Source organism: Oncorhynchus kisutch, linkage group LG15 (assembly GCF_002021735.2).
Source record: "Oncorhynchus kisutch isolate 150728-3 linkage group LG15, Okis_V2, whole genome shotgun sequence".
In the NCBI taxonomy this organism is placed as follows: Eukaryota; Metazoa; Chordata; class Actinopteri; order Salmoniformes; family Salmonidae; genus Oncorhynchus; species Oncorhynchus kisutch.
Genome location: NC_034188.2, coordinates 16,752,554 through 16,778,931, shown reverse-complemented (window position 1 = coordinate 16,778,931; position 26,378 = coordinate 16,752,554). Strand labels below are relative to the sequence as shown.

Here is a 26,378-nt window from a genome sequence, read left to right as displayed (position 1 = left end):
TGTGGTATCTACATAAGTTGGGAGATGTGGTATCTACATAAGTTGGGAGTTGTGGTACCTACATAAGTTGGGAGTTGTGGTATCTACATAAGTTGGCAGTTGTGGTACCTACATACTGTAAGTTGGGAGATGTGGTACCTACATACGTTGGGAGTTGTGGTACCTACATAAGTTGGGAGTTGTGGTACCTACATAAGTTGGGAGATGTGGTACCTACATAAGTTGGGAGATGTGGTACCTACATAAATTGGGAGATGTGGTACCTACATAAGTTGGGAGTTGTGGTACCTACATACTGTAAGTTGGGAGTTGTGGTACCTACATAAGTTGGGAGTTGTGGTACCTACATAAGTTGGGAGATGTGGTACCTACATACTGTAAGTTGGGAGATGTGGTACCTACATAAGTTGGGAGTTGTGTTACCTACATAAGTTGGGAGTTGTGGTATCTACATAAGTTGGGAGTTGTGGTACCTACATACTGTAAGTTGGGAGATGTGGTATCTACATAAGTTGGGAGTTGTGGTATCTACATAAGTTGGGAGTTGTGGTACCTACATACTGTAAGTTGGGAGATGTGGTACCTACATAAGTTGGGAGTTGTGGTATCTACATAAGTTGGGAGATGTGGTATCTACATAAGTTGGGAGATGTGGTACCTACATAAGTTGGGAGTTGTGGTATCTACATAAGTTGGGAGATGTGGTACCTACATAAGTTGGGAGTTGTGGTATCTACATAAGTTGGGAGATGTGGTATCTACATAAGTTGGGAGATGTGGTATCTACATAAGTTGGGAGTTGTGGTACCTACATAAGTTGGGAGTTGTGGTATCTACATAAGTTGGGAGTTGTGGTACCTACATACTGTAAGTTGGGAGATGTGGTACCTACATACGTTGGGAGATGTGGTACCTACATAAGTTGGGAGTTGTGGTACCTACATACGTTGGGAGTTGTGGTACCTACATAAGTTGGGAGATGTGGTACCTACATAAGTTGGGAGATGTGGTACCTACATACGTTGGGAGATGTGGTACCTACATAAGTTGGGAGTTGTGGTACCTACATACATTGGGAGTTGTGGTACCTACATAAGTTGCGAGATGTGGTACCTACATAAGTTGGGAGTTGTGGTACCTACATACTGTAAGTTGGGAGTTGTGGTACCTACATAAGTTGGGAGTTGTGGTACCTACATAAGTTGGGAGTTGTGGTACCTACATAAGTTGGGAGTTGTGGTACCTACATACTGTAAGTTGGGAGATGTGGTACCTACATAAGTTGGGAGTTGTGGTACCTACATAAGTTGGGAGTTGTGGTACCTACATACGTTGGGAGATGTGGTACCTCCATAAGTTGGGAGTTGTGGTACCTACATAAGTTGGGAGTTGTGGTACCTACATACTGTAAGTTGGGAGATGTGGTACCTACATAAGTTGGGAGTTGTGGTACCTACATACGTTGGGAGATGTGGTACCTACATAAGTTGGGAGTTGGGGTACTTACATAAGTTGGGAGTTGTGGTACCTACATACTGTAAGTTGGGAGATGTGGTACCTACATAAGTTGGGAGTTGTGGTACCTACATAAGTTGGGAGTTGGGGTACCTACATACTGTAAGTTGGGAGATGTGGTACCTACATAAGTTGGGAGTTGTGGTACCTACATACTGTAAGTTGGGAGATGTGGTACCTACATAAGTTGGGAGTTGTGGTACCTACATACTATAAGTTGGGAGTTGTGGTACCTACATAAGTTGGGTGTTGGGGTACCTACATACTGTAAGTTGGGGTACTTACATAAGTTGGGAGTTGGGGTACTTATATAAGTTGGGAGTTGTGATACCTACATACTGTAAGTTGGGAGTTGGGGTACTTACATAAGTTGGGAGTTGTGATACCTACATACTGTAAGTTGGGAGTTGGGGTACTTACATAAGTTGGGAGTTGTGGTACCTACATAAGTTGGGAGTTGTGGTACCTACATACGTTGGGAGTTGGGGTACTTATATAAGTTGGGAGTTGGGGTACTTATATAAGTTGGGAGTTGGGGTACTTACATAAGTTGGGAGTTGGGGTACTTATATAAGTTGGGAGTTGTGGTACTTACATAAGTTGGGAGTTGTGGTACTTACATAAGGGGCGGCAGGGTAGCCTAGTGGTTAGAGCGTTGGACTAGTAACCGGAAGGTTGCGAGTTCAAACCCCCGAGTTGACAAGGTACAAATCTGTCGTTCTGCCCCTGAACAGGCTGTTAACCCACTGTTCCCAGGCCGTCATTGAAAATAAGAATGTGTTCTTAACTGACTTGCCTGGTTAAATAAAGGTAAAATAAAATAAAATAAAAAAGTTGGGAGTTGTGGTATCTACATAAGTTGGGAGTTGGGGTACTTACATAAGTTGGGAGATGTGGTATCTACATAAGTTGGGAGATGTGGTACTTACATAAGTTGGGAGTTGTGGTATCTACATAAGTTGGGAGATGTGGTACCTACATAAGTTGGGAGATGTGGTACCTACATAAGTTGGGAGATGTGGTACCTACATAAGTTGGGAGATGTGGTACCTACATAAGTTGGGAGATGTGGTACCTACATAAGTTGGGAGATGTGGTACCTACATAAGTTGGGAGATGTGGTACCTACATAAGTTGGGAGATGTGGTACCTAAATACGTTGGGAGATGTGGTACCTACATAAGTTGGGAGATGTGGTATCTACATAAGTTGGGAGATGTGGTACCTACATAAGTTGGGAGATGTGGTACCTACATAAGTTGGGAGATGTGGTACTTACATAAGTTGGGAGATGTGGTACTTACATAAGTTGGGAGTTGTGGTATCTACATAAGTTGGGAGTTGTGGTACCTACATACTGTAAGTTGGGAGTTGTGGTACCTACATAAGTTGGGAGATGTGGTACCTACATATGTTGGGAGATGTGGTACCTACATAAGTTGGGAGTTGTGGTACCTACATAAGTTGGGAGTTGTGGTACCTACATAAGTTGGGAGTTGTGGTACCTACATACTGTAAGTTGGGAGATGTGGTACCTACATAAGTTGGGAGTTGTGGTACCTACATAAGTTGGGAGTTGTGGTACCTACATACGTTGGGAGATGTGGTACCTCCATAAGTTGGGAGTTGTGGTACCTACATAAGTTGGGAGTTGTGGTACCTACATACTATAAGTTGGGAGTTGTGGTACCTACATAAGTTGGGTGTTGGGGTACCTACATACTGTAAGTTGTGAGATGTGGTACCTACATAAGTTGTGAGATGTGGTACCTACATAAGTTGGGAGTTGTGGTACCTACATAAGTTGGGAGTTGGGGTACTTATATAAGTTGGGAGTTGGGGTACTTATATAAGTTGGGAGTTGGGGTACTTACATAAGTTGGGAGTTGGGGTACTTACATAAGTTGGGAGATGTGATACCTACATACTGTAAGTTGGGAGTTGGGGTACTTACATAAGTTGGGAGTTGTGGTACCTACATAAGTTGGGAGTTGTGGTACCTACATACGTTGGGAGTTGGGGTACTTATATAAGTTGGGAGTTGGGGTACTTATATAAGTTGGGAGTTGGGGTACTTACATAAGTTGGGAGTTGTGGTACCTACATAAGTTGGGAGATGTGGTACCTACATAAGTTGGGAGTTGTGGTACCTACATACGTTGGGAGATGTGGTACCTACATAAGTTGGGAGTTGGGGTACCTACATAAGTTGGGAGTTGTGGTACCTACATACGTTGGGAGTTGGGGTACTTATATAAGTTGGGAGTTGGGGTACTTACATAAGTTGGGAGTTGGGGTACTTACATAAGTTGGGAGTTGGGGTACTTACATAAGTTGGGAGTTGTGATACCTACATACTGTAAGTTGGGAGTTGTGGTACCTACATAAGTTGGGAGTTGTGGTACCTACATACGTTGGGAGTTGGGGTACTTATATAAGTTGGGAGTTGGGGTACTTACATAAGTTGGGAGTTGGGGTACTTATATAAGTTGGGAGTTGTGATACCTACATACTGTAAGTTGGGAGTTGTGGTACTTACATAAGTTGGGAGTTGTGGTACTTACATAAGGGGCGGCAGGGTAGCCTAGTGGTTAGAGCGTTGGACTAGTAACCGGAAGGTTGCGAGTTCAAACCCCCGAGCTGACAAGGTACAAATCTGTCGTTCTGCCCCTGAACAGGCATAAGTTGGGAGATGTGGTACCTACATAAGTTGGGAGATGTGGCACCTACATAAGTTGGGAGATGTGGTACCTACATAAGTTGGGAGATGTTGTACCTACATACGTTGGGAGATGTTGTACCTACATACGTTGGGAGATGTGGTATCTACATACATTGGGAGATGTGGTACCTACATAAGTTGGGAGATGTGGTATCTACATAAGTTGGGAGATGTGGTACCTACATACGTTGGGAGATGTGGTACCTACATAAGTTGGAAGATGTGGTACTTACATAAGTTGGGATTTGTGGTACTTACATGGGTTGTGAGGTGTGGTAGGCTACTTACGTGGGTTGTAGACCAGTAGTTTAGCCCTCATGCCGGCCAGCTGGTGCTCTCCTACTGTACACTCCACCATCCAGGTCCCCACCGTGGCCGGCCTCATCTCCACTGTTCCAAACACACCTGGAAAGGGGGGCAGAGACCAAGGTGGGACAGGTGACATTCTTGATTGACTATTATTTTATTGTGTGTGTGTGTGTGTGTGTGTGTGTGTGGTAACTATGGTTGTGTGTGTGTGTGGTAACTGTGGTTGTGTGGTTGTGTGTGTTTCTTAGTGTGTGTGTGTGTGGTAACTGTGGTTGTGTGTGTGTGTGGTAACTGTGGTTGTGTGGTTGTGTGTGTTTCTTAGTGTGTGTGTTTACCAGGATAGAGGTTGTACACCCCCATGCGATGCTCCTGCTCCTTGTGAATGCTGAAGGGCAGACCGTGGAAGTGGGCGGTGTGATACTCCCCGTCGCCCCCGACGTTCAGCAGGTGCCACCTGACTTGCTGGTGCTGGGCTACAGTCAGACCAGGAAGTGTCTCTGCCACGTAGCCGTTTATGGCTAAGGCAACATGGAAAGATTTTCCAGATAAATTAATCTCAAACACAAACAATCGATCAGATATGAGTATGAACCTAAACAAACAGAGAAATTCACTAGAAATCAATTTTTATTAATTTATTATGAAACTATTATTGATATTAGGAGGGAGTCTGAATAACTCTACTGTACCTGCGAACTTGTTGCTGAGCTGAAACCAGGGGTCATCTTTCTGGGCCTGGCAGGGTGGGGTGCAGTACCGACGGATGTTCTCGTCCAGGTACCAGCTCTTGGTCTCGTCGAAGGTGTGGAAGAGGAGGGCGTACTCCTGTAGGTTGGGCTGTAGGTTCAGTTGGGGGTGGAGGGTGCCTGGTTTACAGATTACTAAGGGGCCAATCAGACCAGAGTGGAGGTCCTTCTCCTGTTGCAGGGGTGAGAACAGAACACAAAACCACACAGTCAAATACGCCAGAACAATACGTGCATGCAGGGAAAAGCATGTCAAAACACTGGTAAGCTATCTAAGGAAAATAAAAGACACTTATGAGGCCTAACTATGAGCTAGCTTTGTAATATACAGTAAGTGTTGACAGTGCCACCTGCCTTATTCTGTGTAGAATAGTAGGCCCCGGCCTTACAGTCAAACTCTGCAGCGGTGGGCCCCTGCTTCCTGGTGATCCTCCAGGTGTAGACCCTGACCTCTCCAGGCTGGACCGCCTCCCCAGGGACCCCCGCCACCCCAGCCCCGGAGGACTGACCATCACCCTGGCTCTTATCATACACCCCATGAAGGTGCAGGGAGTACGGCCTGGACGCCATGTTCTTGAAGGTCACCTGTCAAGATCAAGATCAGGATCAAGATCAAGATCAGGATCAAGATTAAAAACAGGATCAAGATTAAGATCAGGTGAATGTTTAACAGCAGAACACACAGAATCTGATAAGATGCCATGAAAATAATATAGCAGTGAATTCAGGGGGTAACACAACCGGGATTAAAACCAGGGTTCCTGCAACTGTCCAGAACCTTAGCCACTACACCAAGAACTCCGAAACACCTTGACCAGGTTAGTAGTAGTTAAAATATGAATTGATTTGAAACATCTTTGAATTAATAAGATGATCATTGATCTCCACTCACGGTAAGGAGGTCGTTGACCTCAGCTTTAATGATAGGGCCCATGAGTCCCAGATGTTCCTGCAGCTCTCCTCTGGTGACGGGGATCTGGAAGTCTCTATCACTGTAGGCCCTGAACACCACCTTCTTATATTCCGCCAGGAACTTCCTCATTCCCATACGCCTCTCTCTGGGGAGTGAACAGTTGAAAGTTGATTAGCTGATCAATACCCTGATAAAAGACAGCTTGCCGTTAATCAATACCCTGATAAAAGACAGCTTGACGTTGATCAATACCCTGATAAAAGACAGCTTGCCGTTGATCAATACCCTGATAAAAGACAGCTTGCCGTTGATCAATACCCTGATAAAAGAGCTTGCCGTTAATCAATACCCTGATAAAAGACAGCTTGCCGTTAATCAATACCCTGATAAAAGACAGCTTAACGTTGATCAATACCCTGATAAAAGACAGCTTGCCGTTGATCAATACCCTGATAAAAGAGCTTGCCGTTAATCAATACCCTGATAAAAGACAGCTTGCCATTAATCAATACCCTGATAAAAGACAGCTTGCCGTTAATCAATACCCTGATAAAAGACAGCTTGCCGTTAATCAATACCCTGATAAAAGACAGCTTGACGTTGATCAATACCCTGATAAAAGACAGCTTGCCGTTGATCAATACCCTGATAAAAGACAGCTTGCCGTTGATCAATACCCTGATAAAAGAGCTTGCCGTTAATCAATACCCTGATAAAAGACAGCTTGCCGTTAATCAATACCCTGATAAAAGACAGCTTAACGTTGATCAATACCCTGATAAAAGACAGCTTGCCGTTGATCAATACCCTGATAAAAGAGCTTGCCGTTAATCAATACCCTGATAAAAGACAGCTTGCCATTGATCAATACCCTGATAAAAGACAGCCGTTGAAACGTTGGTAAGTAAATGATTGCATTGGAGCTACTAGAGAGCAGCTTTTCCTTTACTTTTAAACTGAGCTGATCAATCAGAAACCGGATTTATTTAGAAATCTATCAAAAATGAATAGTCAAAGAGATGGGGCCAGACACAGATTAAGCCTAGTTCTGGACTAAAAAGCATATTCAATTGAGATTCTCCATTGAAGTGCTCCCCAAAGACTAAGCATAAGTGTCCAAGAAACCAGATACTTACAAAAGCCAAACACTACCTTGTTTTTATGAGCTGATGTGGTTTCCTGATCCCATAGTCCCATGTGATCTCCTGTGCAGCGATGTAGTAGCTGCGGTATTGTCCATCTGTGGCCCTCAGGTCCAGGTTGTCCTCTGTCCCTATGTAGGCTGTCCCAGTGTCTTCCTCACTATAGTCATCATACTCCAGAGACACTGCGTTCCTGGGAGCCGTCTCGTTGTCATTGGAGACATTGGAGAAGTTTAGATCCAACAAATCCAGTAGAGGTGTGTCCAGCTCTGTGTGAGTGTTGTTGCTTAGGGGATGCACATCCCCAGCTTTCTGCTCCTCTACCTTCAGCTGATCCAACACCTCCACCTTCTGCTCCTCCCTCTGCTGCTGCACCTTCAGCTGATCCAACACCTCCACCTTCTGCGCCTCCCTCTTCTGCTGCACCTTCAGCTGATCCGGGAGATCTTCCAAAGTTTTGTTCAGGGGGTCTAGATCCATCCATCCGTCTAACTCCAAGAGTAGAGGGTCCTTATCTGCATGATTGGTGGTTAGGGGATGTGAATCTCGATCCAGCTCCCCCTTTTGCCTCTCCCTCTGCTCCTGCACCTTTAAGAACCCCTCACCCTGCGCCTCCTGCTCCTCCTGCTGATCCAACACCTCCACCTTCTGCTCCTCTCTCTGCTCCTGCTCTAGTGCCTCCCCATACACCTGACCCTTCCACTCCTTCAGCACCTCCTCCTCACTATTCTCCACCAGCTTGTTGCGCTCTCCATTCTCTCCACCCTCCAACCCAGCCTGGCGTCTCTGTCTCCCGTTCCCCCCCTGCTCCCCACCCAGGTCCCCTCCCTCCTGGTTCTCTGAAGCCTTCCACTCCCCGTCCTTCTCCAGTTGCTCCAGAACATCTGTGGGGATCCCTCCCTGGGAAAGCAGGTTGGCCTCCTCATCAGCAGACGACACCGTCACATACCTGACCTCACAGATTGACCTCTGGTCCCCTGCCTTAAATGTGACATTGTTATCAGACCCGTGGTCCCCTGATTCTCCGATGGCGACTTCGTTATCTGTGTCATTTCCTGTTTGCGGTGTTGTTGTGTTCTGGTTTAAGCCAGGTTGCTTCCTGCAGACTCTGACAGGTACGGTCCTGTTCTGTGGCTGGGGGTGGAGGGATCTGGGTTTGAAGAAGTGGTCTACGTAGTCAGGCAGGACGTCCTCCAGGCCATACTCTACATCTTCATTGTCCACCAGCAGTTCAATGTTACAAGACAGGACGGAGTAGCGGGCGCTCATGCCACGGCTTTTCAGGCGGCTGTCGAACGCACTGATCTCCCACTCACCTGAGGATGAAAAAAACATCAGCTCACAACACTCCAGAAAACACCTCTCAGGGTCAGGTTTTAGTAGGATGCACCGTAGTGAAACCTGTGTTCTTAATGGACCTGTAGCACCTACCTGTTTAAAATATGTTCTTCCATTTGATGCCTACTGAATACAACTGCAGTAGGATCATTTGACCTTTGACCTTACCGATTAGCTGAGACTCCATGGTAACGGTCTCCCCGGACATTGGGAAGAGTGTGAGGACGGACTCGTACACGTTGTCCTTCATGAAGGGGTTTCCTGTGAAGTAGACAGACAAGAAGTCGCTCTGCGTCCCCACGTTGGACAGGTGCCAGAAGGTCACGTCATCCTTACACACCTGGACCCTCTGCTCATTGAACATAATCCCATTCACGTCTGTAAACAAAAATGAGATCAAGATAAAAAACATAGCACACAAAAAGGGTGACAGAGCAGACATGTGTCACCACTTTCATCAAGAACCAAGATAACCAGGCAGGAAAACCTTACTTACTGTAGATGACATTGGAGTTGTAGAAGTCAGGGTCTGTAGGGTTGACCATGGAGGGGTCTTTGCTGTACTTCTGAATGTTGTCATTGATGTACCAACTCTTGTTCTCATCAAACACAGCGAACATCAACTGCTTCACTTTATCTGGGCCCACCTGCAAGTTGGACATCTTAGGTTATGATAACCACAAGAACTCACACTGCTACAAACAACAACATCTAAGTTATCAGTGTATGACTTGATCAAGCTGCAGGAGAAATAATGCACTGATATGTCATATTGGGCCAGTTTCAGGGACACATCTCTATTCTTCAATGAAAGTTATTCTTATTCTTATTCCAAGACTAGACTTAATCTGTGTCTGAAAAGCCAACCCTATGTGTCATTATGGACATATTAAGTGTCGATTCTCACCAGCCGCCCCCTGGTGTCCATGGAGTCCTTCTTGCAGATGAGGAGGGGTCCTATGAGGCCAGTGGCCAGATCTCTCTCAGGGTTGATGGTACTCTGGTACAGACGGGTCAGACACTGGGGGTCTCCCTCCAGGGGCCCATCCTCTGCTGTTAGTTTCCACACATACCCATATGTCCCGTTGGGGGGTACAGCCAGGGAGCGTAGGTCCTTTTCACCCTCTACACACACACACATAGCCACCGGGGGGGACCACTGATGACTAATGACTTAGGAATGACTAAGAGACTAAGAGATTTTATTAGTCTAACAGAATGACTATTAGACTATTAGAATGACTATTAGACTATTAGAATGACTATTAGACTATGACTATAAAATGTTTTATGAGTTTCTCCAGACCTCAACATATTAACACACTGGATATGATGACTATTCCATAAAGGATTTAGTTATGATTCCAAACCTAAATGCATAGTCAGTAATATTATCTTGCTTCATCTTATCATATTGCCAGTTCTTACCGTTCTCTGTTTTCCTCAGTGGAGAAATCCTGGTGAGGCCGTTTGGATACATGTTGAAAGGACGACTTGCCAGGTTCTTGAACACTATCTGAAGAAACAAATAGAATGATCTTTACTTTCTTTACTTTCTATTCAGATACATATTTTTTGCTTGTTTGTTTTGTTGATTGTGGTACACACCTGGAAGTGTTCGTCCACCTGTCCTCTGAGCAGTGGTCCCAGCAGTCTTTTAACAGGTGATTTCCTCTTGGTGAAGGTCTGGTCAGTGTATTCTACATACACCACCTTCTTATATTCATGACCCAGCTGATGAGGCCCCCTGGGAAAGTATTCCGATAACAGTTGACTGGAACACAGAGACAGTAGAGGGAGGGTAGTATCAGTATTTTTAGGATCATGAACTCTCTCCCTTTCCTGTCCTAGTCTTTTTCTGGCTATACACACTCTCTCTGACCCTCTCCCTTTCTCGGTCCTCCCTCCCACCTGAACTCTTATTTTCCATTTCACTCCCAGTCTTCCTTTCTCTCACCCCCCCTCCCACTCTGTCACCCCTTTACCCTCTTTCCTACCTGTCACCCTGGCTGAGGTGGGGTTTCCTACCTGTCACCCTGGCTGAGGTGGGGTGACCGTACATGCATATCCCAAACAGAAGCCATGGATTACAACATCTGCACTGAGCTAAAGGCAGAGCTGCCGCTTTCAAGGAGCAGGACACTAATATAAGAAAACCAGTCAGAAGAACCATCAAACAGGCAAAGCGTCAATACAGGAGTAAGATTGAATCTTACTACACCGGCTCTGACGCTCGTCAGATGTGGCAAGGCTTGAAAACTATTATGGACCACAAAGGGAAATCAAGTCGATAGCTGTCCAGTGACGCGAGCCTACCAGACGGGCTAAATGCGTTTTATGCTCGCTTCAAGGCAAGAAACTCTGAAGCAAGCATGAGAGCACCAGCTATTCCAGACGACTGTGTGATTACGCTCTCCGTAGCCGATGTGAGCAGGACTTTTAAACAGGTGAACCTTTACAAAGCCGCGGGGCCAGACGGATTACCAGGACGTGTACTCAGAGCATGTGCGGTGTCTCCACTGACATTTTTAACCTCTCCCTGACCCAGTCTGTAATACCTACATGTTTTAAACAGACCAGCATGTGCCCAAGAAAGCGAAGGCAACCTGCCTAAATGATTACCGCCCCGTAGCACTCACGCCGGTAGCCATGAAGTGCTTTGAAAGGCTGGTCATGGCTCACAACAACACCATCATGCTGGAAACCCTAAACCCACTCCCATTTGCATACCGCCCCAACAGATCCACAGATGGCACAATCTCAATCGCATTCCACACTGCTTTTTACCACCTGGATAAAAGGAACACCTATGTGAGAATGCCCTCCTGTACTCCCTGTTCACACACAACTTCGTGGCCGAGCACGCCTCCAACATCACCATTAAGTTTACTGACGACACAACAGTGGTAGGCCTGATCACTGACAACGATGAGACAGCCTATAGGGAGAAGGTCAGAGACCTGGCAGTGTGGTGCCAGGACAACAACCTCTTCCTCAATGTGAGCAAGGCAAAGGAGTTGATCGTGGACTATAGGAAAAGGAGGGCTGAACAGGGCCCCATTGACAGGGCTGAAGTGGAGCAGGTCGAGAGTTTCAAGTTCCTTGGTGTCCACATCACCAACGAAGTACCATGGTCCAAACACTTGTGATGAGGGCACGACAACACCTTTTCCCCCTCAGGAGACTGAAAAGATTTGGCATGGCTCCCCAGATCCTGAAAAAGTGAAAAAGTTCTAAAGCTGCACCATCGAGAGCATCCTGACCGGTTGCATCACCACCTGGTACAACTGCTCGGTATCTGACCGTAAGGCGCTACAGAGGGTAGTGCGTACGGCCCAGTACATCACTGGAGCCAAGCTTCCTGACATCCAGGACCCATATTACTAGGCAGTGTCAGAGACATACCCAAACAATTGTCAAAGACTCCAGTCGCCCAAGTCATAGACTGTTCTTTCTGCTACCGCAGGGCAAGCAGTACCAGAGCGCCAACAGCTTCTACCCCCAATTTTATAATTTTTTTTTACTTAAGTTTTTCTTAACTCTATTTCTTGAACTGCATTGTTTGTTAAGGGCTTGTATGGAAGCATTTCACGGTAAGTTCTACACCTGTTGTATTCGGCGCATGTAACAAATACAATTTTATTTGTACCTGTCTCCCTCACCGAGGTGGGGTATTGTACCTGACTCCTTAACTGAGGTGGGGTATTGTACCTGTCTCCCTCACTGAGGTGGAGTTTTGTACCTGTCTCTCTCACTGAGGTGGCGTTTCGTACCTGACTCCTTAACTGAGGTGGGGTATTGTACCTGTCTCCCTCACTGAGGTGGAGTTTTGTACCTGTTTCCTTAACTGAGGTGGGATTTCGTACCTGTCTCCTTAACTAAGGTGGCGTTTTGTACCTGTTTCCTTAACTGAGGTGGAGTTTTGTACCTGTTTCCTTAACTGAGGTGGGATTTCATACCGGTCTCCTTAACTAAGGTGGCGTTTTGTACCTGTTTCCTTAACTGAGGTGGGGTTTTGTACCTGTCTCCTTAACTGAGGTGGGGTTTTGTACCTGTTTCCTTAACTGAGGTGGGATTTCGTACCTTGCTCCTTAGCTAAGGTGGGGTTTTGTACCTGTCTCCTTAACTGAGGTGGGATTTCGTACCTTGCTCCTTAACTAAGGTGGGATTTCGTACCTGTCTCCTTAACTGAGGTGGGGTTTCGTACCTGTCTCCTTAACTGAGGTGGGGTTTCGTACCTTTCTCCTTAACTGAGTTGGGGTTTTGTACTTGTCTCCTTAAAGTGGGGTTTCGTACCTGTCTCCCTGGCTGAGGTGGGGTGCGTAATCCCAACTGATCTCCTCAGCAGCAATGTAATGGACCCAGACTTTGTTCTTCCCCCCTCGAGAGCGCCCCACAGCCCGACTTTTCACAGGCTTAAACACAAATAACTCAAACATGTCATCTCCATATTCATAGTCCTCCTCATTCTCAGACTGCTGGACCCGACGCACATCAGGACCGGGCACCGTCACAGGCTCTGGGCAGTCCTCCACCTCAAAGACTGCACTCATGCCCACTGGAACAAAGATATAAAAATACATCTTATAGCACCTCGTAAGACACCTTATAGATGCCTTATGAACACCTTAGAGCACATTGTCAACAACATAATTATTCATGCAACTCGGGCTCAAATGTACAAGTCTCACTCTGGTACCTCACACAGGAGTGTCAAATCAAACTGGGAACTTTCAAATTCATCAAAACTTTATTTCACAACTTTGCGAGAACATACTCTTACCGTGGCTGTTTGCTTGGATCTGACAGCTGATGAGGAACTTCCCCTGAGTGCTGGGCTTCAGCTCCGCTGTGGTGAAGGTCATTGGAGTCATCTCCACAGTAATCTTACGGTGGGCCATCACCTGGAATGACAAGGGTAGATTTAGGCTCAGACTGAAATGCTGCTGAACTGGTTACACATTCTTACAAAGGACTTATAACAACTTCATTGTCAAAACATTCTGAAAAGGAAAATCTTGGTTGACCATTAGTAATGATTTGTTGACAGCTTTAAGTAAACCCTGATTTAAACTTGAATTATCTGCTGTACCTGCAAAGTGTGATCCTGGAACTGTATAGAGTGGATCTCTGGAGACGTTTCCATTCCAATGAGATGCCAGAACACATGATCTCGTCCCTGGCACATCGTCAGACCTACACACATACCAAACATAGTTGACAGCAGGACTGAACTGTTGACTCTATACAGTAACATGTTAAACTAGCTCCTGACCTGGTAAAGTTGAGTTGACGTATCCATTGATAGTGTGGTACTGTTTTCTTGCACTGGCCTTCTTAAATCTTTCCCGGAAACTCCCCACCTCGCCGTACCAGCTCTTACTCTCATCAAAAACAGCAAAGAGCAGAATAAACTCTCTGCTTTTCCGAACTCCATTATCTGTAAATGCAGCTGTGAGAACCCAAGGGAAGCAGAGAATACAGATAACACATTAGTTGATAACTCTGAATATCACAGGGTACATTTGGTGAATTGACGCATTTGGTGAAATTACTCATTTGTTCAAATGACTTATTTGGTCAGATGACTCATTTGTTTAATAGTTAGGCCATGTGGTAGTCTGGGTATTAAGCTTCATAATGTGCAGTAAACTATTGACAATCCCTACTTAGTACGGCGCTTATATGATTCAGACCTCCTTCTGTTCACATAGTTTTTCCATTAGGTAGGATAGGATCACTGTATGACTGAGAGCAGAGCACATAATAAGTCCCAGTCAGCTAAGAGTCCAGCAGCCACATTCATTTCCTCTTTTACCAGGCAGATATGTGTCACAGTGGGTCTGACTGTACTGTAAGGGGAGTGTGATACGTAGAGAGAAAGTTGTGGAAGGTGTGTGGGATCAACATATCAGGAATAAAGTTGTGGTGTATCTGACCGTAAGGTATGTGGGAGTAACATATCAGGAATAAAGTTGTGATGTATCTGGCCGTAAGGTGTGTGGGATCAACATATCAGGAATAAAGTTGTGATGTATCTGGACGTAAGGTATGTGGGATCAACATAGCAGGAATAAAGTTGTGTCTCTAACTTGATTTGCAGATGAGCAGAGCCCCGATGAGCCCAGAGTTGAAGTCTTGTACAGTGTCCACCTGGGAGGAGTAGGAGTAGGTGAGGCATTCTGGGTCTCCCACGGTCGGACCGTCATTAGGGTTGATGTCCCAGACGTACTTGTAGTATCCTCCTGGAGCAACCGCATCATCCTCTTTCTCCTGGCTAGACGTGGCGTCATCGTATCCGGCCCCTAGAGAGAAAGAGATATACTGCTAGGAATATACGTGTGTACACACAGAGACTGACATAGCAGATACATGCTTGCGGGAACACACTAATTTGATACATTTGGCGCCGGAGAGGATGGCTGCTGTTTTATTGGCTCTTAACCAACGGTGCTGTTTTGTTTGTTTTTTCGCATTGTTTGTAACTTATTTTGTACATAATGTTGCTGTTACCTTCTCTTATGACCGAAAAGAGCTTCTGGACATCCTAACAGCGATTACTCACCTCAAATTGAACAAATTATTTTTCAAGGAGCGGGACTCTAACCTGGAAGCTTATAAGAAATCCTGCTATTCCCTCCGACGAACCATCAAACAGGCAAAGCGTCAATACAGGAATAAGATTGAATCGTACGACACTGGCTCCAACGCTCGTCAGATGTGGCAGGGCTTGCAAACTATTACAGACTACAAAGGGAAGCACAGCCGAGAGCTGCCCAGTGACACAAGCCTACGAGACAAGCTCAATAACTTCTATGCTTGCTTCCAGGCAAGTAACACTAAAACATGCATGAGAGCATCAGCTGTTCCGGGCAACTGTGTAATCACGCTCTCCTCAGCCGATGTGAGTAAGACCTTTAAACAGATCAACATTCACAAGGCCGCAGGGCCAGACGGATTACCAGGACGTGTACTCCAAGCATGCGCTGACCAACTGGAGTGTCTTCACTGACATTTTCAACCTGTTTTTGACCGAGTCTGTAATACCAACATGTTTTAAGCAGATCACCATTGTCCCTGTGCCCAAGATCACTAAGGTAACATGCCTAAATGACTACCGACCGGTGGCACTCACATCTGTAGCCATGAAGTGCTTTGAAAGGCTGGTCATGGCTCACATCAACACCATTATCCCAGAAACCTAGACCCACTCCAATTTGCATACCGCCCCAAGAGATCTACAGATGATGCAATCTCTATTGCACTCCACACTGCCCTTCCCACCTGGACAAAAGGAGCACCTATGTGAGAATACTATTCATTGACTACAGCTCAGTGTACAACACCATAGTGTCCTCAAAGATCATCAATAAGCTAAGGACCGTGGGACTAAACCCCTCCCTCTGCAACTGGATCCTGGACTTCCTGACGTGCCGCCCCAAGGTGGTGAGGGTAAGTAACAACACATCCTCCACACTGATCCTCAACACAGGAGACCCTCAGGGGTGCGTGCTCATCCCCTCCTGTACTCCCTGTTCACTCATGACTGCACGGCCAGGCACGACTCCAACACTATTATTAAGTTTGCCGATGACACAACAGTGGTAGGCCTGATCACTGACAACGACGAGACAGCCTATAGGGAGGAGGTAAAAGACCTGGCCGTGTGGTACAAGGACAACAACCTCTTCCTCAAAGTGATCAAGACAAGGAGATGATTGTGGACTACAGGAAAAGGAGGACCGAGCACGCCCCCATTCTCATCTACGGGCTGTAGTGGAGCAGGTTGAGAGCTTCAAGTTCCTAGACGTCCACTTCACCAACAAACTAACATGGTCCAAACACACCAAGACAAGCGTCAAAAGGGCACGACAAAACCTATTCCCCTTCAGGTGACTGAAAAAATGTGTCTGGTTCCATCACTGCCTGGTATGGCAACTGCTCGGCCTCCGACCGCAAGACAATACAGAGGGTAGAGCGTACGGCCCAGTACATCACTGGGGCCAAGCCTCCTGCCATCCAGGACCTCTATACAAGACGGTGTCAGAGGAAGGCCCTAAAAATTGTTAAATACTCCAGCCACCCTAGTCATAGACTGTTCTCTCTGCTACCTCACGGCAGGCGGTGCCGGAGTACCAAGTCTTGGTCCAAGAGGCTTTTAAACAGCTTCTACCCCCAAGCCATAAGACTCCTGAACATCTAATCAAATGGCTATCCAGACTATTTGCATTGCCTCCCCCCCTTCTATGCTGCTGCTACTCTCTGTTATTATCTATGCATAGTCACTTTAATAACTCTACCTACATGTACATATTACCTCAATTACCTCGACACCGGTACCCCCGCACATTGATTCTGTCACAGTACCCCCTGTATAGAGCCCCGCTATTGTTATTTACCGCTGCTCTTTAATTATTTGTTACTTTTCTTCCTTACTTTAGAAAAAAAATCATCTTAAAACTGCGTTGTTGGTTAAGGGCTTGTAAGTAAGCCTGTTGTAGTCGGAGCGTGTGGCAAATAACATTTGATGTGATTTGATACACACACACACACACACACTTAATTCAAGTGTACAACAGTGGGGAAGCTCTTTATTGGGTTCAGTATACTTTATAATACTAGTTCTAGGATGTGACAGTGGCTTACAATTTACGGTAAATTAGTAGATAAACACACAGATTTAGTATTTATGGTAAAGTTAGTAGATAGATACGCAGATTTAGTATTTACTGTAAGTTAGTAGGTAGACATAAAGACATTACCCTCAGACTGTTTCCAGTAGTAAGCTAGTAGGTAGACATAAAGACATTACCCTCAGACTGTTTCCAGTAGTAAACTAGTAGGTAGACATAAAGACATTACCCTCAGACTGTTTCCAGTAGTAAGTTAGTAGGTAGACATAAAGACATTACCCTCAGACTGTTTCTAGTAGTAAGCTAGTAGGTAGGCATAAAGACATTACCCTCAGACTGTTTCCAGTAGTAAGTTAGTAGGTAGACACTGTTTCCAGTAGTAAGTTAGTAGGTAGCCATAAAGACATTACCCTCAGACTGTTTCCAGTAGTAAACTAGTAGGTAGACATAAAGACATTACCCTCAGACTGTTTCCAGTAGTAAGTTAGTAGGTAGACATAAAGACATTACCCTCAGACTGTTTCTAGTAGTAAGCTAGTAGGTAGGCATAAAGACATTACCCTCAGACTGTTTCCAGTAGTAAGTTAGTAGGTAGACACTGTTTCCAGTAGTAAGTTAGTAGGTAGCCATAAAGACATTACCCTCAGACTGTTTCCAGTAGTAAGTTAGTAGGTAGACATAAAGACATTACCCTCAGACTGTTTCCAGTAGTAAGCTAGTAGGTAGGCATAAAGACATTACCCTCAGACTGTTTCCAGTAGAAAGTTAGTAGGTAGACACTGTTTCCAGTAGTAAGTTAGTAGGCAGACATAAAGACATTACCCTCAGACTGTTTTCAGTAGTAAGCAGTAGGTAGACATAAAGACATTACCCTCTGACTGTTTCCAGTAGTAAACCAGTAGGTAGGCATAAAGACATTACCCTCAGACTGTTTCCAGTAGTAAGCTAGTAGGTAGACATAAAGACATTACCCTCAGACTGTTTCCAGTAGTAAGCTAGTAGGTAGACATAAATACATTACCCTCAGACTGTTTCCAGTAGTAAGTTAGTAGGTAGACATAAAGACATTACCCTCAGACTGTTTCCAGTAGTAAGTTAGTAGGTAGACATAAAGACATTACCCTCAGACTGTTTTCAGTAGTAAGCAGTAGGTAGACATAAAGACATTACCCTCTGACTGTTTCCAGTAGTAAACCAGTAGGTAGGCATAAAGACATTACCCTCAGACTGTTTCCAGTAGTAAGTTAGTAGGTAGACACTGTTTCCAGTAGTAAGTTAGTAGGTAGACATAAAGACATTACCCTCTGACTGTTTCCAGTAGTAAGCTAGTAGGTAGGCATAAAGACATTACCCTCAGACTGTTTCCAGTAGTAAGCTAGTAGGTAGGCATAAAGGCATTACCCTCAGACTGTTTCCAGTAGTAAGTTAGTAGGTAGACATAAAGACATTACCCTCAGACTGTTTCCAGTAGTAAGTTAGTAGGTAGACATAAAGACATTACCCTCAGACTGTTTCCAGTAGTAAGTTAGTAGGTAGACATAAAGACATTACCCTCTGACTGTTTCCAGTAGTAAGCTAGTAGGTAGACATAAAGACATTACCCTCAGACTGTTTCCAGTAGTAAGTTAGTAGGTAGACATAAAGACATTACCCTCTGACTGTTTCCAGTAGTAAGCTAGTAGGTAGACATAAAGACATTACCCTCAGACTGTTTCCAGTAGCTGACCCCCACAGGGCTGATACTGTAGGGCTGGGACGCCAGGTTCTTAAAGTGCACCACTACCCTGTCACTGGCCTGGGCATGGATCACCGGACCCTGGATACCTGCAACACAAAGCACTCTGTTTCTCTCTGTGTGTGTACGTGTGTGTGTGTGTGTGTGGTCAGCGGTGGAAAAATAACTCACTTGCAATACTTGAGTAAAAGTAAAGAAACCTTCATTGAAAATGACTCAAGTAAAAGTTTAATATTACTTGAGTAAAAGTCTAAAAGTGTTTGGTTTTAAATATAAGGATCAAAAGTAAATGGAATTGCTAAAATATACTTAAGTATCAAAAGTAAAAGTATAAACCATTTCAAATTCCTTTTATTAAGTAAACCAGACGGCACCATTTAATTGTTGTTATTTTTATTGACGGATAGCAAGGGGCACACTCCCACACTCAGACATAATTTACAACAAAGCATTTGTGTTTCGTGAGTCCTCCAGATCAGAGGCAGTAGGGATGACCAGGGATGTTCTCTTGATAAGTGTGTGAATTTGACCATTTTCCCAACAAAATGTAACGAATACTTTTTGCTGTCAGGGAAAATGTATGGAGTAAAAAGTACATGATTCCTTTAAGAATGTAGTGAAGTAAACATAAAAGTTGGCAAAAATATAAATAGTAAAGTACAGATACTCCTATAAACTACTTAAGTAGCACTTTAAAGGAGTTTTACTTAAGTACTTTACACCACTGTGTGTGGTAGCATATATTTTATTTCAAAGATATACCTAATTAAAGTAATTCATAATTAATACATAAAATGAGTACACATACCTGCCCATGTTGATGTAGGTTTGGGGACTGAATATGTGGAATCAGTGTATTCTCTATAAACAGCTTTTATGTATTTCTGAGGGGGATCCTTGGTCCTCCTCCTAGAAGTTCATAATCAACATGGATATTTACATTTAAAAAAAGAATGTATAATGCAATGATTTAAACATGAAAACAAATCAAATGTCCTACAAGGTTATATACATCTTCAACTTTTAATTGAATAGAATAGTCTACTACAATATTGACGTTTAACCCGACAGACTTAAAAAACCTAGTCTTCGAAGCAAAAAAAACAAATAAGGGATAGATATTAGGTAATGACTTGATAGAACTTCACCTTTGTTCCGACGAGTCAGCGCTGCCCCAGTAAAGATAGTCCCAACCAATCTCAACCGCGGCGATGTAGAACTCTCTCGTGGCATGTCGGCCTAGGGCAGGTACGGCCACCGTCTCCTCCACCCCGCCGAGGACCCAGAGGAGTGATATCAACAGCGTTCTCATCGCAAAGCACGAGCACCTGTCCGACTGCACGTAAATTCACTGACCGTAGAGAAATCGGATAGCCTGACCGGACGGTAGCAGGCAGCTTACTACCGTTATTTCCCGTTAGGGAGGGTATTTAAAGGGAACGTTCAAAACTAGAGATAGTCACAGGGGGGAGAGAGAGAAAGACAGTGTGTATGAATGTGAGAGACAGGGGGAGTGAGTGTGTGTATGTGTAGAGCTTGTAGTGAGTTGGAAATAGTGAAGTTAGACGTGCCCGTTTCAGTGCTGCTCACAGTAAAATATGGGAAAAATGATGATGGCCACTCTGCCTCCCTGTGGTCAATATTGTCTACTGCCGAATTTGATAATCTTTTGTTAGCTATTTCTCATTGGTTGAACTCAAACACACATAACAACATGCTTCAGACAAGACGAGCGGTATGGTGTTTAGAACAAAAATGGTGCCTGTGAAACTCAAGTCAGACAAAAGATCACAAAATCATGATACCTGGTTGATTTTCTTTAAAAAGATATGCAAGCAAACAAACGATAAAACATTGTAATGACAGGGTAGTTTAAGTCCAGCCCTAACACTATCAAGGAACATGTTCATATATTAAAACGACAAAATAATTAACAAACGTATTAAAAACAGTAGCAAGGATGAAAAGCAAACAGTAATAGGCTTCTCAGCTTCTCTCACACAAGCCAGGGTCTCTGATTGACAAGTAATAACACATGATATTAAATGAAGCTGACTGCTGGTTACTTATGTGGATCCTTTACATATGGTGAAGGTAAAACATACAGCATAGCAAGCTGATCTGAGTACAGTATTACAACATCTCACACTCAACGAGTACAGTACAACGCATCTGAACTTAGGCAGGGTCAATTGGGGAGGAAGTATTTACAATGTGATAGTCAGCCATCTATTAAGATGGGTCAGCCATTACAATGTGAGTCAGTGTGTGGATAATGTGTTGTGGACATAGGGGTTCCAGGTTGGTATGGAAAAATAAACGATATGTTACCTACAGTAGAGTGGTGAGCATAAGTACTAGTGGTGAGAGTGAGTTCTAGAGTGCTGAGAGCGGGTTCTAGAGCACTGAGAGTGGGTTCTAGAGTGGAGACAGTGAGTTGGCGTCTATGATCTGCTGCAGGATGCTGTCTACGTCTGGCGTATCCAGGCTGATGCCCTGCAGGTCCAGGTGGGGCAGGATGGCTGACAGCAGAGCCACCACGTTCCCTCGGATTTTGTGGAGGTTCTCCTGCACAATGCTGGGAAATACAGAGAGCAAAAAGTTATAGAGAGAATGCAAATCTAAAGAACCGATGGATTATAGGGTGTGTTTCTGTCTCTGCATGGGTAAACATACCGGGAGCTCTGGTCCCTGGTCACTGGGCTGTCAGTCTGTCTTAGCCTGCTCTGGGGGTCAGCCTTCTCCCTCCTCAGCCTGCCCAGCTCAGGCTGCTCTCTCTGGGGCTGGACGCCCTCCACAACCAGCCCTGGTATGCCAGGGGAAGCTGAGCTCTCACACTGTAGTGAGAAAAGAGGTAATGGGATACATGTCTCTATAAAAGTTTAAATTCAGAAGAATTGACAGCTAGAATACCAGTTTGAACTAATAAGAAAGCTTGGAACTAACCATTTTATAATGTTCTTCATGTATCCTAATGGGGATAGTAGGTATTTTGATTTCACTAATCTTGAAAAACATTCAGACCTTTACTAAATTCATAGTTAACCCTACTGACCTCCTTTGGGTCCTGTTTGGTTACCATGGCCACCGTTGTCTCCGCCCCCGTCCCACCAGATGCCTTATCCCCAGAGGCAGCCTCTGTCATCACCACAGTGTCCTGCGTTGCTGGGGGTGCGTTGGAACCCAGTATCCTCCTCAGCCTCTGAGCCTCCTTCTCCAGTCCAGCCAGTCTCTGGACCAGGGCTCCCCTTTCTGAACCAGCTCCCTCCAGGGTCAGAGCCCGGGGCCAGGGGCCCTCCGGACGACTCAGGGGGGACACCACCACCGTCTGGGCTGAAGTGAGGGAGGGAGGCCAGGCAAGGCTGGAGCTGGGCTGGGAAAGGCCTCCTCTGGTGGCCCCGAGTGGTGCCTTTTCCCCCTTGGTCTTCTCTGTCTGCCCAGTCAGTGTCTGTGGTTCGTTGCCGTCTTTCCCAGGTTGTTGCACATCTTGGATCTCGTCAGCGAATGGGTGTGGACCCGCCCATGGTTGTGGTCTCTTTTCCATGTCCCTGGGCGGCCATATTGACTTCCGCTTGTTTCTGCTGAGACAGAGAGAGACTGAGTGTGTGTTTGTGTGTGTATCTATCTATATGTGCATTTGTGTGTGTGTAAGAGTGTGTGTGTTCGAGTAAGCGTGAGTGTATATGTACATGTAACTGCCAAAATAAAGGAAACAATTGAGTAAATGAGGGATACAAAATATATTGTAAGCAGATACACAGGTGTGGTTCCTGAGTTAATTAAGCAATAGCATCATGCGTAGGGTGTATAAAAATGCCCAGTTGCCCATACTTTTGGCTATCATGGCTAGAAGAGATCGCAGTGACTTTGAAAGAGGGGTCTCAAAGGAGCATAGAGAGTTTAAAGGGTGTGTGTGTGTGTGTGTGTCTCAGTCACCAGATCTAAACCCACATTCTGGAAGATTCTGGAGCAGTGCCAGAAACAGTGTTTTCCAACACCAACAAAATACCAAATAATGGTAATTTCTCATAGAACAATGGTGTTGCATCCCTCCACTAGAGTTCCAGACACTTGTAGAATCTATGCCAAGGTGCATTGAAGCTGTTCTGGCTCGTGGAGGTCCAACGCCCTATTAAGACATATGGTGGTGTTTCCTTTATTTTGGCAGTTACCTGTATGAGCGTTTGCATGCGCGTGTGGGTGCGCATGTCTCTGACCCAGACTTGGACTGTGCCATGTTGTCCTCGTCATCCTCTAAAGTGGCCACCAGTGGAGCCACTGGCTTATTCTGCTCGCTGTTCTCAGTCTCCTCTGTGAGCAGATGGAGGGGGGCATCAGGGGGTAGAGGGCGGAGGAGGACCGGTTCAGTCAGAGGCAGGGGGGCATCAGGGGGTAGGGGGCGGAGGAGGACCGGTTCAGTCAGAGGCAGGGGGGCATCACGGGGCAGAGGGCGGAGGAGGACCGGCTCAGACAGAGGGAGGGGGGCATCACGGGGCAGAGGGCGGAGGAGGACCGGCTCAGACAGGCCTTGGGGGAGTACATGGTGCTTCCGCGGACGGCCTCGTTTTCTGACCAGGCCTTGGTCCCTTTTTAGACACAGAATGGAAACAGCAGTGAATGGAACAACCGAGATACATGGCTCAGTACAGTATAGATAAGGATAGTAGAGTAGGCCTAAAGTATAAATATGAAGAAAATATTCAACTGAAGGAGGAAGTCAGGTTTGTTCTGACACTGTGGTTTTTACTGAGAATAACAACGTAAAACTCACAGGCGGCAAACCACAAACTGACACATGCACACAGAGAGTGCAAATACATGGCATTGCATATACACACACACACCCACACATGCGTAGCCACTAGCCACACACACAGCCATGCACACACACATCAAACAAAGTGCCAGTACAGATATTAATTGGCTGTGCATCTGGCGTACATGAAGAGCAGAGTAGGGTGGAGGTGAGAGTAGGGTGGAGGAGAGAGGGAGTGAGAGTACAGTGGAGGAGAGAGTAGGGTGGAGGTGAGAGTAGGGTGGAGGAGAGAGGGAGTGAGAGTAGAGTGGAGGAGAGGAGAGAGTAGGGTGGAGGAGAGAGGGAGTGAGAGTACAGTGGAGGAGAGAGTAGGGTGGAGGAGAGAGTAGGGTGGAGGTGAGAGTAGGGTGGAGGAGAGAGGGAGTGAGAGTAGAGTGGAGGAGAGAGTAGGGTGGAGGAGAGAGGGAGTGAGAGTACAGTGGAGGAGAGAGTAGGGTGGAGGAGAGAGTAGGGTGGAGGTGAGAGTAGGGTGGAGGAGAGAGGGAGTGAGAGTACAGTGGAGGAGAGAGTAGGGTGGAGGAGAGAGTAGGGTGGAGGTGAGAGTAGGGTGGAGGAGGGAGTAAGGTAGAGGTGAGAGTAGGGTGGAGGAGAGAGTAGGGTGGAGGAGAGAGTAGGGTGTAGGAGAGAGGGAGTGAGAGTAGAGTGGAGGAGAGAGTAGGGTGGAGGAGAGAGGGAGTGAGAGTAGAGTGGAGGAGAGAGTAGGGTGGAGGAGAGAGTAGGGTGGAGGTGAGAGTAGGGTGGAGGAGGGAGTAAGGTAGAGGTGAGAGTAGGGTGGAGGAGAGAGTAGGGTGGAGGAGAGAGTAGGGTATAGGAGAGAGGGAGTGAGAGTAGAGTGGAGGAGAGAGTAGGGTGGAGGAGAGAGGGAGTGAGAGTAGAGTGGAGGAGAGAGTAGGGTGGAGGAGAGAGTAGGGTGGAGGTGAGAGTAGGGTGGAGGTGAGAGTAGGGTGGAGGTGAAAGTAGGGTGGAGGAGGGAGTAAGGTAGAGGTGAGAGTAGGGTGGAGGAGAGAGTAGGGTGGAGGAGAGAGTAGGGTGTAGGAGAGAGGGAGTGAGAGTAGAGTGGAGGAGAGAGTAGGGTGGAGGAGAGAGGGAGTGAGAGTAGAGTGGAGGAGAGAGTAGGGTGGAGGAGAGAGTAGGGTGGAGGTGAGAGTAGGGTGGAGGAGAGAGTAGGGTGGAGGAGAGAGTAGGGTGGAGGTGAGAGTAGGGTGGAGGAGAGAGTAGGGTGGAGGTGAGAGTAGGTGGAGGAGAGAGTAGGGAGGAGAGAGTAGGTGGAGGAGAGGGGGAGTAAGAGTAGGGTGGAAAAGAGAGGGAGTGAGAGTAGGGTGGAGGAGTGAGGGAGTGAGAGTAGGGTGGAGGAGAGTAGGGTAGAGGAGAGAATAGGGTGGAGGAAAGGGGGTGAGAGTGGGGTGGAGGTGAGAGTAGGGTGGAGGTGAGAGTAGGGTGGAGGTGAGAGTAGGGTGGAGGAGAGAGTAGGGTGAAGGAGAGAGGGAGTGAGAGTAGGGAGGAGGAGAGAGTAGGTAGAGGAGAGAGGGAGTGAGAGTAGGGTGGAGGAGAGAGGGAGTGAGAGTAGGGAGGAGGAGAGAGTAGGTAGAGGAGAGAGGGAGTGAGAGTAGGGTGGAGGAGAGAGGGAGTGAGAGTAGGGTGGAGGAGAGAATAGGGTGGAGGAAAGGGGGTGAGAGTGGGGTGGAGGAGAGAGTGGGGTGGAGGTGAGAGTGGGGTGGAGGTGAGAGTAGGGTGGAGGAGAGAGTAGGGTGGAGGTGAGAGTAGGGTGGAGGTGAGAGTAGGATGGAGGAGAGAGTAGGGTGGAGGAGAAGGGAGTAAGAGTAGGGTGGAGGAGAGAGGGAGTAAGAGTAGGGTGGAGGAGAGGGGGAGTGAGAGTAGTGTGGAGGAGAGAGGGAGTGAGAGTGGGGTGGAGGTGAGAGTAGGGTGGAGGAGAGAGGGAGTAAGAGTGGGATGGAGGTGAGAGTAGGGTGGAGGAGAGAGGGAGTAAGAGTAGGGTGGAGGAGAGAGGGAGTGAGAGTAGGGTGGAGGAGAGAGTAGGGGTGGGTGGTGGTATATTCACTTCTTGTAGGTCTTCTTCTGGTAGCTTGGCGTTAACTCTTCTTCACTCTCCTCTGCTTCCTCTGGCAAAGAGCAGCTCCTGAAATACACACCACAGGTCAGATGAGGAACTCCTGAAATACACACCACAGGTCAGATGAGGAACTCCTGAAATACACACCACAGGTCAGATGAGAAAGTCCTGAAATACACACCCCAGGTCAGATGATTAAGTACAGTTGATGAGAACAAAGACAACCTAACATGCAAATACACTCCTGAAAGCTTGAATGCATGCACACTTGCTATCTCTCTCTCTCTCTCTCTGGGCTCTATTTTTGTCTGGCGTTAAGGCGGCGCTAAGGCGTCATGTAAAAACCAGCGCACTGACATTTTCCAGCCCTAACGCCAGGTTAGGTTTGTTAAAATAGAGCCCTCTCTCTCTGTCTCTCTCTGGTACCTGAGCATGGTG

At 46.2% G+C, this 26,378-nt stretch overlaps 1 protein-coding gene across 1 annotated transcript in view; it reads right to left on the bottom strand.

Annotated features, from left to right (window-relative positions):
- LOC109878948 (coagulation factor VIII-like) overlaps positions 1-25,972 on the bottom strand; it is an 84,181-nt gene extending 58,209 nt beyond the window's left edge. The window contains exons 1-23 of the mRNA XM_031789731.1: positions 25,929-25,972; positions 23,226-23,639; positions 22,109-22,631; positions 21,730-21,890; positions 20,202-21,631; positions 19,862-19,962; positions 19,020-19,142; positions 14,778-14,990; positions 13,961-14,137; positions 13,778-13,881; positions 13,469-13,589; positions 12,982-13,243; positions 10,294-10,459; positions 10,114-10,201; positions 9,593-9,810; positions 9,182-9,332; positions 8,854-9,063; positions 7,358-8,663; positions 6,185-6,350; positions 5,647-5,877; positions 5,236-5,464; positions 4,882-5,064; positions 4,526-4,642 (exon numbers count right to left, since the gene is read on the bottom strand). Of these exons, the coding sequence (XP_031645591.1) occupies positions 4,526-4,642; positions 4,882-5,064; positions 5,236-5,464; positions 5,647-5,877; positions 6,185-6,350; positions 7,358-8,663; positions 8,854-9,063; positions 9,182-9,332; positions 9,593-9,810; positions 10,114-10,201; positions 10,294-10,459; positions 12,982-13,243; positions 13,469-13,589; positions 13,778-13,881; positions 13,961-14,137; positions 14,778-14,990; positions 19,020-19,142; positions 19,862-19,962; positions 20,202-20,365 (4,330 nt within the window). The 5' untranslated portion in view covers positions 20,366-21,631; positions 21,730-21,890; positions 22,109-22,631; positions 23,226-23,639; positions 25,929-25,972. The remainder of the gene's footprint in view (positions 1-4,525; positions 4,643-4,881; positions 5,065-5,235; positions 5,465-5,646; positions 5,878-6,184; positions 6,351-7,357; positions 8,664-8,853; positions 9,064-9,181; positions 9,333-9,592; positions 9,811-10,113; positions 10,202-10,293; positions 10,460-12,981; positions 13,244-13,468; positions 13,590-13,777; positions 13,882-13,960; positions 14,138-14,777; positions 14,991-19,019; positions 19,143-19,861; positions 19,963-20,201; positions 21,632-21,729; positions 21,891-22,108; positions 22,632-23,225; positions 23,640-25,928) is intronic.
- Positions 25,973-26,378: the final 406 nt, after the last annotated feature.